Source organism: Dreissena polymorpha, chromosome 15 (assembly GCF_020536995.1).
Source record: "Dreissena polymorpha isolate Duluth1 chromosome 15, UMN_Dpol_1.0, whole genome shotgun sequence".
NCBI classification, from domain to species: Eukaryota; Metazoa; Mollusca; class Bivalvia; order Myida; family Dreissenidae; genus Dreissena; species Dreissena polymorpha.
The window spans coordinates 33,192,197-33,204,952 of record NC_068369.1 but is presented as its reverse complement, the minus strand read 5'-3'; the positions used below and the strand labels follow the sequence as shown (position 1 = coordinate 33,204,952).

Genomic DNA, 12,756 nt, shown 5'->3' with positions numbered 1-12,756 from the left:
AAAACGGGGCATAATACATTGGCGTAATGTGCCGTCCGCAATGGGACGACAATTTCCGCCTGTAAGGGTTTTGTCGTTTAAAGGGCGTTTTACTTGGCGAATGTCCAGTTTAGGTTGAAAGTGTCGTCCCTGATTAGCCTGTGTGGATTGCACAGGCTGATATGGGACGAAAATTACGCACATTATTTAAGCCCCGTTTTCCCGCATTGAAGCTCATTAAGGGAAATGTAGAAGTTAGTGTGCTTACAATTCGTTTTACGCAGTCGAAATGGAAATAAAAAAGTAATAATGAAGCATTGTTAGCCGAACAATTAGTGCTATTTTTACATTATACGTTGAAGATTGAAGTATTTAAACATCTGCACATTTAGTTAAATTCTTATGTTTTCTATTAATACAATACGATTCTACACCGTACTCCACTCAGCATTATGGTCTAATAGTTGATTTGGTGTGTTCAAAATTAGTATTCAGCGTTCAGTGAGAGGTGGCACGCTATGCAACAGGGATTTATTTAGAGTTTGCTTACTGAACGAAAGACAAAATCAGGAAACAACAATCTAACATCGAATACTCCACGTTATTGATTTAATCGAACACTCTTCAAATATTTGAATCAAATCACCTTAATCCATGTGTTCAAAGTGTGGACATACCAGTACCAATGTAATGTAACCGATTTTCTCCGTAAACCGTAAGCTTTTGATTCAATCGAGCTAAATAAACGATCCTCGGCCTCGGAAAACCGGGTGTAAAGTGTCGCAAAGATGCGACACTTTGTTGTGCGCAAAATGTTTCCCAGATTAGCCTGTCAAATATTAATCAGGGACAAAACTTTCCGTCTTTAAACGGAAAGTTTCGCCCCTGATTAGCCTGTGCGGATTGCAAGGTTAATCTATGACGACACTTTACACACACGCATTAAGCCCGCATTTCCCAAAGCTTGGCTCAAATGAGTCTTGAGTAAAAAGGCCGTCACTTATAATCGAGTTTCCGTAGTTGTAACTTCCGAAGAACAACTTACAATCGAGTCTCCGTAGTTGTAACTTCCGAAGAACAACCGCCTCTGTCCTTCGAGAGGAGTCATCGCGGATTTCCTTGAGGACATATCAGCTACACTCGTTACCGATTCCGCTAAAAACACGCAGGTTCATTAAGATAACTGGCTGCTCTGTTCCATTAAAGTAACATGAATACTCAAAATCAACGAATATTTCGGAAAATATTTCGTAAAATAAAGTTAACCCTCAAAAAGTAAGTGTGCCTTATAGCAATTGCCAACATTTAAACGCTAGATGTGGTATTGTTACAAAGATTTAACGAGATACAAAATGCTCAATTTTATTTTTAGTACGAAAATATAGTCCATGTTAATTTCCCGACACGATATCCGAACATTTACGAACGAACGCAAAAGCCAACGAAGGACGAGCTTCGGGCAGCGTCGGAAGAACGACGTATTCATGAGAACTACGTCATGCTTCCGAAGCTGCCCGAAGCCAATCTCGCGTTCGCTCGTCTTATGTCGCATTAAATCTATGTTACCAGACCACTTCTAGCGTAGAAATATTGCCATACGGAAAATTGATTTATATGTATTAACTTTATTGTACGAAACTCCCCCGCGGTATTTTTCCATGTCGGCTGATGTCGGCATTCATCGTAGAGTGTATTTGAGTCTACACGGAAACATTCGTCACAATGCGGCTCACTTCGTTTCTTTCGTTAAAATGGTCGATTTTCATTGGACATTGCAGGTATACTTATTCTTGTGTTGGCATGAAACGTAGGGCGAGTATTACAGTTAACATTTAATAAGTGCTTGCTTGGATATATGTTAGGCGACCGGTAACTTTTATGAATGCTTTCTCGGATTTCCATTTGGTAATTGATTAACTAGGAAGCTTTACGTGATATGATAGAGTATGTTTTAATTATTTCACATATTTTCCATTGTCCGATCAACAATACATGTAACTATGCTAAGCAACTGGCAATTAAGCACTAACAAATTTATCATGTGCTTGTGATCGTTATGCAATTAAAACGCCATCACGTATCAGTCTGTTAATGTATTTCAACATCTTACAGCTATAACCATTCGCATGCAATCAACGAATAAATCACCCCGAACATCGACAATGACGTTAATCAATATACATACACAAGGGACGGTTATTATAAATAACCTCCGCTACTGTCCATTATCTAAATATCTGAATTTCCATTCCGACCAGCTGTATTGGCCGCCACAGGACACGGAACGAGTCATTCATAGCGCAATCCCAAACTAATTGTCGCCATGTGTAATGTGTGCACACGTTCTGATTCATAGCGCAATCCCAAACTAATTGTCGCTATTTGTAATGTGTGCGCACGTTCTGATTCATAAGCGCAATCCCAAACTAATTGTCGCTATTTGTAATGTGTGCGCATGTTCTGATTCATAGCGCAATCCCAAACTAATTGTCGCTATTTGTAATGTGTGCGCACGTTCTGATTCATAGGCGCAATCCCAAACTAATTGTCGCTAATTGTAATGTGTGCGCACGTTCTGATTCATAGCGCAATCCCAAACTAATTGTCGCTATTTGTAATGTGTGCGCACGTTCTAATTCATAATCGCAATCCCAAACTAATTGTCGCTATTTGTAATGTGTGCGCACGTTCTGATTCATAGGCGCAATCCCAAACTAATTGTCGCTATTTGTAATGTGTGCGCACGTTCTGATTCATAGCGCAATCCCAAACTTATTGTCGCTATTTGTAATGTGTGCGCACGTTCTGATTCATAAGCGCAATCCCAAACAAATTGTCGCTATTTGTAATGTGTGCGCACGTTCTGATTCATAATCGCAATCCCAAACTAATTGTCGCTATTTGTAATGTGTGCGCACGTTCTGATTCATAAGCGCAATCCCAAACAAATTGTCGCTATTTGTAATGTGTGCGCACGTTCTGATTCATAAGCGCAATCCCAAACTAATTGTCGCTATTTGTAATGTGTGCGCACGTTCTGATTCATAGCGCAATCCCAAACTAATTGTCGCTATTTGTAATGTGTGCGCACATTCTGATTCATAGCGCAATCCAAAACTAATTGTCGCTATTTGTAATGTATGCGCACGTTCTGATTCATAAGCGCAATCCCAAACTAATTGTCGCTATATGTAATGTGTACACACGTTCTGATTCATAAGCGCAATCCCAAACTAATTGTCGCTATTTGTAATGTGTGCGCACGTTCTGATTCATAAGCGCAATCCCAAACTAATAGTCGCTATTTGTAATGTGTGCGCACGTTCTGATTCATAGCGCAATCCCAAACTAATTGTCGCTATTTGTAATGTGTGCGCACGTTCTGGTTCATAGCGCAATCCCAAACTAATTTTCGCTATTTGTAATGTGTGCGCACGTTCTGATTCATTGCGCAATCCCAAACTAATTGTCGCTATTTGTAATGTGTGCGCATGTTCTGATTCATAAGCGCAATACCAAACTAATAGTCGCTATATATAATGTGTGCGCATGTTCTGATTCATAGCACAATACCAAACTAATTGTCGCTATTTATAATGTGTGCACACGTTCTGATTCATAGCGCAATCCCAAACTAATAGTCGCTATTTGTAATGTGTGCGCACGTTCTGATTCATAATCGCAATCCCAAACTAATTGTCGCTATTTGTAATGTGTGCGCACGTTCTGATTCATAGGCGCAATCCCAAACTAATTGTCGCTAATTGTAATGTGTGCGCACGTTCTGATTCATAGCGCAATCCCAAACTAATTGTCGCTATTTGTAATGTGTGCGCACGTTCTGATTCATAATCGCAATCCCAAACTAATTGTCGCTATTTGTAATGTGTGCGCACGTTCTGATTCATAGGCGCAATCCCAAACTAATTGTCGCTATTTGTAATGTGTGCGCACGTTCTGATTCATAGCGCAATCCCAAACTAATTGTCGCTATTTGTAATGTGTGCGCACATTCTGATTCATAGCGCAATCCCAAACTAATTGTCGCTATTTGTAATGTATGCGCATGTTCTGATTCATAAGCGCAATCCCAAACTAATTGTCGCTATATGTAATGTGTACACACGTTCTGATTCATAAGCGCAATCCCAAACTAATTGTCGCTATTTGTAATGTGTGCGCACGTTCTGATTCATAAGCGCAATCCCAAACTAATAGTCGCTATTTGTAATGTGTGCGCACGTTCTGATTCATAGCGCAATCCCAAACTAATTGTCGCTATTTGTAATGTGTGCGCACGTTCTGGTTCATAGCGCAATCCCAAACTAATTTTCGCTATTTGTAATGTGTGCGCACGTTCTGATTCATTGCGCAATCCCAAACTAATTGTCGCTATTTGTAATGTGTGCGCATGTTCTGATTCATAAGCGCAATACCAAACTAATAGTCGCTATATATAATGTGTGCGCATGTTCTGATTCATAGCACAATACCAAACTAATTGTCGCTATTTATAATGTGTGCACACGTTCTGATTCATAGCGCAATCCCAAACTAATAGTCGCTATTTGTAATGTGTGCGCACGTTCTGATTCATGAGCGCAGTCCCAAACTAATTGTCGCTATTTGTAATGTGTGCACACGTTCTGATTCATAATCGCTATACCAAACTAATTGTCGCTATTTGTAATGTGTGCGCACGTTCTGATTCATAAGCGCAATCCCAAACTAATTGTCGCTATTTGTAATGTGTGCGCATGTTCTGATTCATAGCGCAATCACAAACTAATTGTCGCTATTTGTAATGTGTGCGCACGTTCTGATTCATAGGCGCAATCCCAAACTAATTGTCGCTAATTGTAATGTGTGCGCACGTTCTGATTCATAGCGCAATCCCAAACTAATTGTCGCTATTTGTAATGTGTGCGCACGTTCTGATTCATAATCGCAATCCCATACTAATTGTCGCTATTTGTAATGTGTGCGCACGTTCTGATTCATAGGCGCAATCCCAAACTAATTGTCGCTATTTGTAATGTGTGCGCACGTTCTAATTCATAGCGCAATCCCAAACTAATTGTCGCTATTTGTAATGTGTGCGCATGTTCTGATTCATAGCGCAATCCCAAACTAATTGTCGCTATTTGTAATGTGTGCACACGTTCTGATTCATAAGCGCAATCCCAAACTAATTGTCGCTATTTGTAATGTGTGCGCACGTTCTGATTCATAATCGCAATACCAAACTAATTGTCGCTATTTGTAATGTGTGCGCACGTTCTGATTCATAATCGCAATCCCAAACTAATTGTCGCTATTTGTAATGTGTGCGCACGTTCTGATTCATAAGCGCAATCCCAAACTAATTGTCGCTATTTGTAATGTGTGCGCACGTTCTGATTCATAAGCGCAATCCCAAACAAATTGTCGCTTTTTGTAATGTGTGCGCACCTTCTGATTCATAGCGCAATCCCAAACAAATTGTCGCTATTTGTAATGTGTGCGCATGTTCTGATTCATAGCGCAATCCCAAACTAATTGTCGCGATTTGTAATGTGTGCGCACGTTCTGATTCATAAGTGCAATCCCAAACTAATTGTCGCTATATGTAATGTGTGCGCACGTTTTGATTCATAGCGCAATCCCAAACTAATTGTCGCTTTTTGTAATGTGTGCGCACCTTCTGATTCATAGCGCAATCCCAAACTAATTGTCGCTATTTGTAATGTGTGCACACGTTCTGATTCATAAGCGCAATCCCAAACTAATTGTCGCTATTTGTAATGTGTGCGCACGTTCTGATTCATAAGCGCAATCCCAAACTAATTGTCGCTATTTGTAATGTGTGCACACGTTCTGATTAATAAGCGCAATCCCAAACTAATTGTCGCTATTTGTAATGTGTGCGCACGTTCTGATTCATAAGCGCAATACCAAACTAATTGTCGCTATTTGTAATGTGTGCGCACGTTCTGATTAATAAGCGCAATCCCAAACTAATTGTCGCTACTTGTAATGTGTGCACACGTTTTGATTCATAGCGCAATCCCAAACTAATTGTCGCTATTTGTAATGTGTGCGCACGTTCTAATTCATAGCGCAATCCCAAACTAATTGTCGCAATTTGTAATGTGTGCACACGTTCTGATTCATAAGCGCAATCCCAAACTAATTGTCGCTATGTGTAATGTGTGCGCACGTTCTGATTCATAAGCGCAATCCCAAACTAATTGTCGCTATGTGTAATGTGTGCGCACGTTCTGATTCATAGCGCAATCCCAAACTAATTGTCGCTATGTGTAATGTGTGCGCACGTTCTGATTCATAAGCGCAATCCCAAACTAATTGTCGCTATGTGTAATGTGTGCACACGTTCTGATTCATAGCGCAATCCCAAACTAATTGTCGCTACTTGTAATGTGTGCGCACGTTCTGTTTTATAGCGCAATCCCAAACTAATTATCGCTATTTGTAATGTATGCGCATGTTCTGATTCATAAGCGCAATCCCAAACTAATTGTCGCTATTTGTAATGTGTGCACACGTTCTGATTCATAAGCGCAATCCCAAACTAATTGTCGCTATTTGTAATGTGTGCGCATGTTCTGATTCATAGCGCAATCCCAAACAAATTGTCGCTATTTGTAATGTGTGCACACGTTCTGATTCATAGCGCAATCCCAAACTAATTGTCGCTATTTGTAATGTGTGCGCACGTTCTGATTCATAGCGCAATCCCAAACTAATTGTCGCTATTTGTAATGTGTGCACCCGTTCTGATTCATAAGCGCAATCCCAAACTAATTGTCGCTATTTGTAATGTGTGCGCATGTTCTGATTCATAGCGCAATCCCAAACTAATTGTCGCCATTTGTAATGTGTGCGCACGTTCTGATTCATAAGCGCATTCCCAAACTTATTGTCGATATTTGTAATGTGTGCGCACGTTCTGATTCATAGCGCAATCCCAAACTTATTGTCGCTATGTGTAATGTGTGCGCCCGTTCTGATTCATAGCGCAATCCCAAACTTATTGTCGATATTTGTAATGTGTGCGCACGTTCTGATTTTAGCTATACGGACCGCTTAAGTACGGTTTATACTTCAAGCGTTTTTGTGGTGCAGTTGTTTTTAACCCATTTATGCCTAGTAGACTCTCCCATCCTTCTAAATTGGATCAATTTATTTCCAAAATTAGGGATGTCTAGTATACTTATTTCTTTATTTAAAATATTTCTTACAGAAATTCCTTCGAGCAAGCAGCGCAGACCCTGATGCGGCGTCTTATCAGGGTCTACACTGTTTGCCAAGGCTAGGCGCTAGGCATAAATAGGTTAATGTGGCTATATTTATTTAATTTCTACATACACTTTGCAATTTGCAATATGAGTACAACTAAACGTTTTTGGCATACGAATCGGTATACTCGCGCGGTCGTTGTAACATGACACAATTTAAATCGAGCAAACGTTACCATGTTTTATATTAAAAAAAAATCAGTTTGATGGTATTAAGGTTACTGACTTAACTTTAACTTCTTATCATATGCAGTATAAAATAAATATGTTGTTTCTTTAGATAAACGGAAAATAAATACAATACACGTAAGTCATATATCATGAAGGAACAAATCGATTTAATGCTGTACTTAAAATACGTATTACGTCAGTGAAAACGATTACATGCATATACACTTCGTTTACGCTGATTCTTTTATTTAATACAAAAAACGAGACATATCTTAAAGCTTCATGAACTCCTAAAGTTATTGAAGATGCGTACGGTCAGTGTTGTGTCCACTCATATTGTTGCTAAACAAAACGGCAATATATATGTGCCGCGCTCTGTGAAAAAGGGGATTAATGCGTATGCGAAAAGTGTAGTCCCAGATAAGCCTGTGAAGTCCACACAGGCTTATCAGGGACGACACTTTCCGCATGAACTCAAATTTTGCTAGGAAGAGACTCTCTTTTAAACGAAACATATACAAGCGGAAAGTGTCGTCCCTGATTAGCCTGTGCGGACCACACAGGCTTATCTGGGACAACACTTTACGCACATGCATTAAACCCCCATTTTCACAGAGCACAGCTCATATTAAAATTACTATTCACATTTGTACCTAAAGAAATGTCCAAACAAACACATCTAAATCGATAAATCGGCGATTTATTTCTAACATGAATGATCTCATTGAAATAAATGCAACTTGATAAGCCTTTTTATTTAAAATGACATAAGTATTCCAAAATGATAAACATAGTATATAATGCAAAAGTATGTATTCGACAGTACTGTAATCGCTGTTGAAACCAAATCGAATGGCATCTGATTTAAGAGTACTGCATTATCATGGAATTCGAATGAAGTTGCCAGCTGTATACATATAATGCCCTTTTAATTATTGTAAAAGACGACTTTCCTATCAGCTATGAAATATATTTACATGCGTGCTATGGAAAAACTCACCTATGTGATACAGAAGTATGCTTTCCACGGTTGCACGATCACTGTTGTTGTAACCAAACCAGGCGGCCTCGGTAAGGAAGACATCGTTGGAGGAGGACACGGGTACGAACACCGTGATGCCGGGTCTTTCGAAGTGATGTGACAGGTTGTACGTCTTTATCAAGGAGGCGAACTGGAAACAGTTATAAGTCATGGTCTGGGAAAACGCGGCATAATGCATGTGCGTAAATTGTCGTCCCATATAGGCCTGTGCCGTCCGCACCGCAAAGGCTTTTCAAGACGATACTTTCCGCCTGGACTGGATGTGCATTTTGGGAAACTTCCTTTGAACAAAACAATTCCATTAAATTTGAAAGTGTCGTCCCTGATAAGCCTGTGCGGCCTTAATGCATATGCGTTAAGTGTCGTCCCGAACAAGCCTGAGCAGTCAGAACAGTCAGGGACGACACTTTTCGCTCATACTTCCAGCCTTTTTTTTTTCAAGAGCGAGTCTGAACTCACGTGCACGTGTTACATTGTAATTAACAGCGAATGTTCTATAATTACAACGTTAACAAATACATTATTGTGGATGTCTTTTGTAAAACGTGTCCTACAGCGTATGAAGCGGTAATATTAACATTATTTAACTTTACATTTCTTAATACAGGACACTTAAATAGGTATAATCTTTGGGGTTTACGCTTCCTGGTGGCCTTTATGTTATATCTTTTTAGAGAATCCTGAATCGATTTTACTTACAGCTGAATGAAAATGAACACATGAATTTGTCGTTATTTCTGTACAAAAGTATAACAAATAGAACAAGAGATATGTTTCTCAGAAACACAATGCCCCCTTCTGCGCCGCTTTGAAGACATATATTTGACCTTTGACCTTGAAGGATGAACTTGACCTTTCACCACTAAAAATGTGCAGCTCCTGCATGCTAAATATCAGGTTGCTATCCTCAATATTGCAAAAGTTATGACCAATGTGAAAGTGTTTAGACGGACAGACGGACTGATTGACGGACTGACAGACGGACGGACAGGCGGAGAGTTAAACAAACTATATGCCATCTTTCGGGGGCATAAAAATGAACAGGTTAGTAATATAAATGGATATTTATGGAATAATGTTCAACATGTATTTCGCCATTTTAAATCCTTCTTCGTTCAAACTCAATCCTGGTGAATACTGGCATTTGTTTAATATATAAGGGCGTTTAAATGTATCAAAACTTCGAAGCAATTATCATTAAAGAATATTATATGTAGACACTGCGAATTTATCATTCCAAAGAGTAACGCTTGATTAAGAAACGTGATATGCAAGTGGTATGGACTATTCTGAAACGTACGCGTTTTCCAATCAAACTGAAGCATTTTAATTTGCAACGTATTGTACATATCGGTTTTATAAACTTGTTTACGAAAAGTCTTAGCGCTAATCTGTGTTACTATATTATTCATTTATTTTTAAGAACCGCTTGTCAGTCAAGAATTAAAGACAGAATTCACAATAACAATAGAATCATAATAGCATACATACTTTGGAACAAATAGCTTTACGTTTTGGAAATCAAATGTATTTCTATGAATTTTGTTTTCGTTTTAGTTTGTCTGAATTCTTTAATTCATATGACTAATTTTCATATGTGTGGTGTTACTCAACAAAAGCGACACGAATACACATGTACAAAGTACAGCAGATGCGATTTGTAATACAAGACACATTCTCCACTGAATAATGGAATGCATACTTGTATTGGTATACATGTATATACATTTTTATTGCAAAAAACATCTTATCTGCGAAACTTTCTAACTACTAGTTTATTAAATGTTTACACATAAAATATATTTGGTATTCGATCTTTGACGATGTTTCTGACATAGCAATTGACGTTATGTAACACTATAAAGGACAAATATAATATAAATGCTACAGGGGGGAATTGGGCGCATATGTGTAAAAAACAAATGTATGGGACTGGTGAGAAATTTTGGGTATAAATTTTAGGTCTGGCTTCAGTTCAGAGCATGATGGCGTCGTTGGTTTTCGGACGCTTGCATTATTTTCCATGTTTCATGCATATACCATGCATACAATGTTGTTATATAATGCAATCATACATAAAGAGGAGTGCATAGGAAGGAATACGTACTGGACGCATATTATATAGTTGGTAAAACAATATTTGTTCCAGACAACAAATCATGTTTACTGAAAAAAACTAACTACAAGACAATAACACATATTTTTACATTCAAAAATCGATTTAAATTACACAGTACTTCCCCCTCAATAATTATTACAACACTGGCAAAGATAGAGCATACGTTTTCAAAGAAGAATCGGAAAATGACTGTAAAAGCGTCGGTTACTTTTAAAATAAATCTCTTCTCAAAGGAATTGCATTTTAACACATGCCATACCCTGTTTTCCATGTAATATAACCATTACAAATAGTTTTATCTTCCACATGTGTAATATACTTTATAAGCGTTTTTTTTTTGGCTTAGTTTTCTTCCGATTGACCAATCGCATTTTGTTATTTTGCTGAAATGACCTTGCAACGTCAAATGACGTCACGAAATGTAAACAACCTTCGTCTATTGATAATGTCATAATTGTTTTCACATTTATGTATATAGAGAATAATAGGTTAGTGTTGATTATAGATCAGGTTTATCATGCGAGGCTTAGAAAACAAAAAGCACGAGCCTTGGCGAGTGCTTTTTCGTTTTCGTGCCGAGCATGATAAACCTGATCTATAATCAACACCAACCTATTATTCTATTTATCCCACTTTTTATTCAGTAAACTATTTTTATTTAAACAAAATAAGTTTTCATGAGTGTTTGTCGTACTTTGATAATGACTGTAGTGTAACCAAGGTCAGTGTATTACTCCGCGTTCCAAAAATAACCGCTGATCAAATAATCATTTTTTTTAATCAGAATATCGTTCTGTAACAAAGTGTCGAGCGTTATTTATTACAATTTTAATCATATTGAATTGCAAATCTTTAAGTTTTATGATATCAATATGGCATTAATTTGTTATACACAAGGAACTACATTTGTTTACACCGTAGCCTAACACCACGCACAATTCACTTTCGATATCAAACTATCGAGTCGATCACAAGGTGCACAATATTTCCTTCTTTGTTATAATATGTGGTTATTTCGTGACAAAATAACAAAGATTACTTGGATTTAAGCTAATTATATACATTAACATTTTGAATGTAGAAAGTGGCACCAAAGAATTGTGAGGCAAAGTTGTTCGAACTTGAGAAAGACATTTGCAAGTGAAGTTACTGGGTGGGGCGAACATCAAGATCAACTTGTTCGACGGTAGACATCGGTTGTCTAGGCTGCATTTCGGCCATAGTTTCAGTGCGTGAAGGTGAACAAGAGGTATCTGTTGGATTGTTACATTTACTGGACTGAGCAAGAATGAACACTTTTGCTACTGTTCAACAGATATGTTGGAATAATTGGTTATGGACTGGACATTTTTGTGCCCTGTTATGGCCATGGTTTCAGTGGGTGGAATGTTTGCATTTCGAAGTTTTTGGACCAGGAATTTGCGAACTGAGTGGTTCGTTATTCTCTTGTGCTTGAGAAAGCCGGCGTCTTTTGCCATGGCCTTCAGCATCTGACCTAACTTGTTGACACCCAATTGTTGACGCAAGAATCACCGGGATGCAGTGTCAATTGTGCGTATTGCCAGGTAGAAAAGATGCTTTAAAGAAAAATCAGATGGACGCATATCCGAGTACATCTTGTAAATGAACACAGGATTTCTTGGTCCAGACGATTGTTTTCTACGGTCAAAGGGGAGCAACTCGAACTGACTTCTTCAAAGGGGAGCAACAACAACAGAACCTATTTGCATAGTGTTAAATTTACCTAATACTAGGTTTTAATGACAATAAATGACAAAAAAACTCGTTTTTTGCTACTTTCCTTTGTTTTAAGGTCATTAAGATTGACAAACATTTGAGATTGATTTTATTATTGATGCACTTGGCAAATACAGGTGACGAGGTGCGTGGGAAAAAGTAGTCCCGGTTCGGCAGTTGATGACGTCATTTCGTGCCATTGATTATAGCCTTGCCGTTGATTATAGATGAAATTTAATCAACGGGGCTTTAATCAACCGATTTCGCTGTAAAAGTGGGATAAAATGATATACGAGACGAAAATAAATTGTCAATATCCGTATTTGTACAACTGCGGTACGAAATGCCCTTAACATAAAACAAATATTGCCAGTTCATATGGATATAATACTTTTCCTACAGAACGCGAC

General features: G+C 38.3%; 2 protein-coding genes across 2 annotated transcripts in view; one reads left to right on the top strand and one right to left on the bottom strand.

The window, feature by feature from the left end:
* Positions 1 to 12,756, top strand: part of LOC127861301 (uncharacterized) — a 436,008-nt gene that overhangs the window by 52,931 nt on the left and 370,321 nt on the right. The gene's annotated exons all lie outside the window — the stretch shown is intronic.
* The window catches only part of LOC127861297 (uncharacterized), a 41,586-nt gene that overhangs the window by 28,179 nt on the left and 651 nt on the right, over positions 1 to 12,756 (bottom strand). The window contains exons 2-3 of the mRNA XM_052399745.1: positions 8,449 to 8,620; positions 1,025 to 1,134 (exon numbers count right to left, since the gene is read on the bottom strand). Of these exons, the coding sequence (XP_052255705.1) occupies positions 1,025 to 1,134; positions 8,449 to 8,620 (282 nt within the window). The remainder of the gene's footprint in view (positions 1 to 1,024; positions 1,135 to 8,448; positions 8,621 to 12,756) is intronic.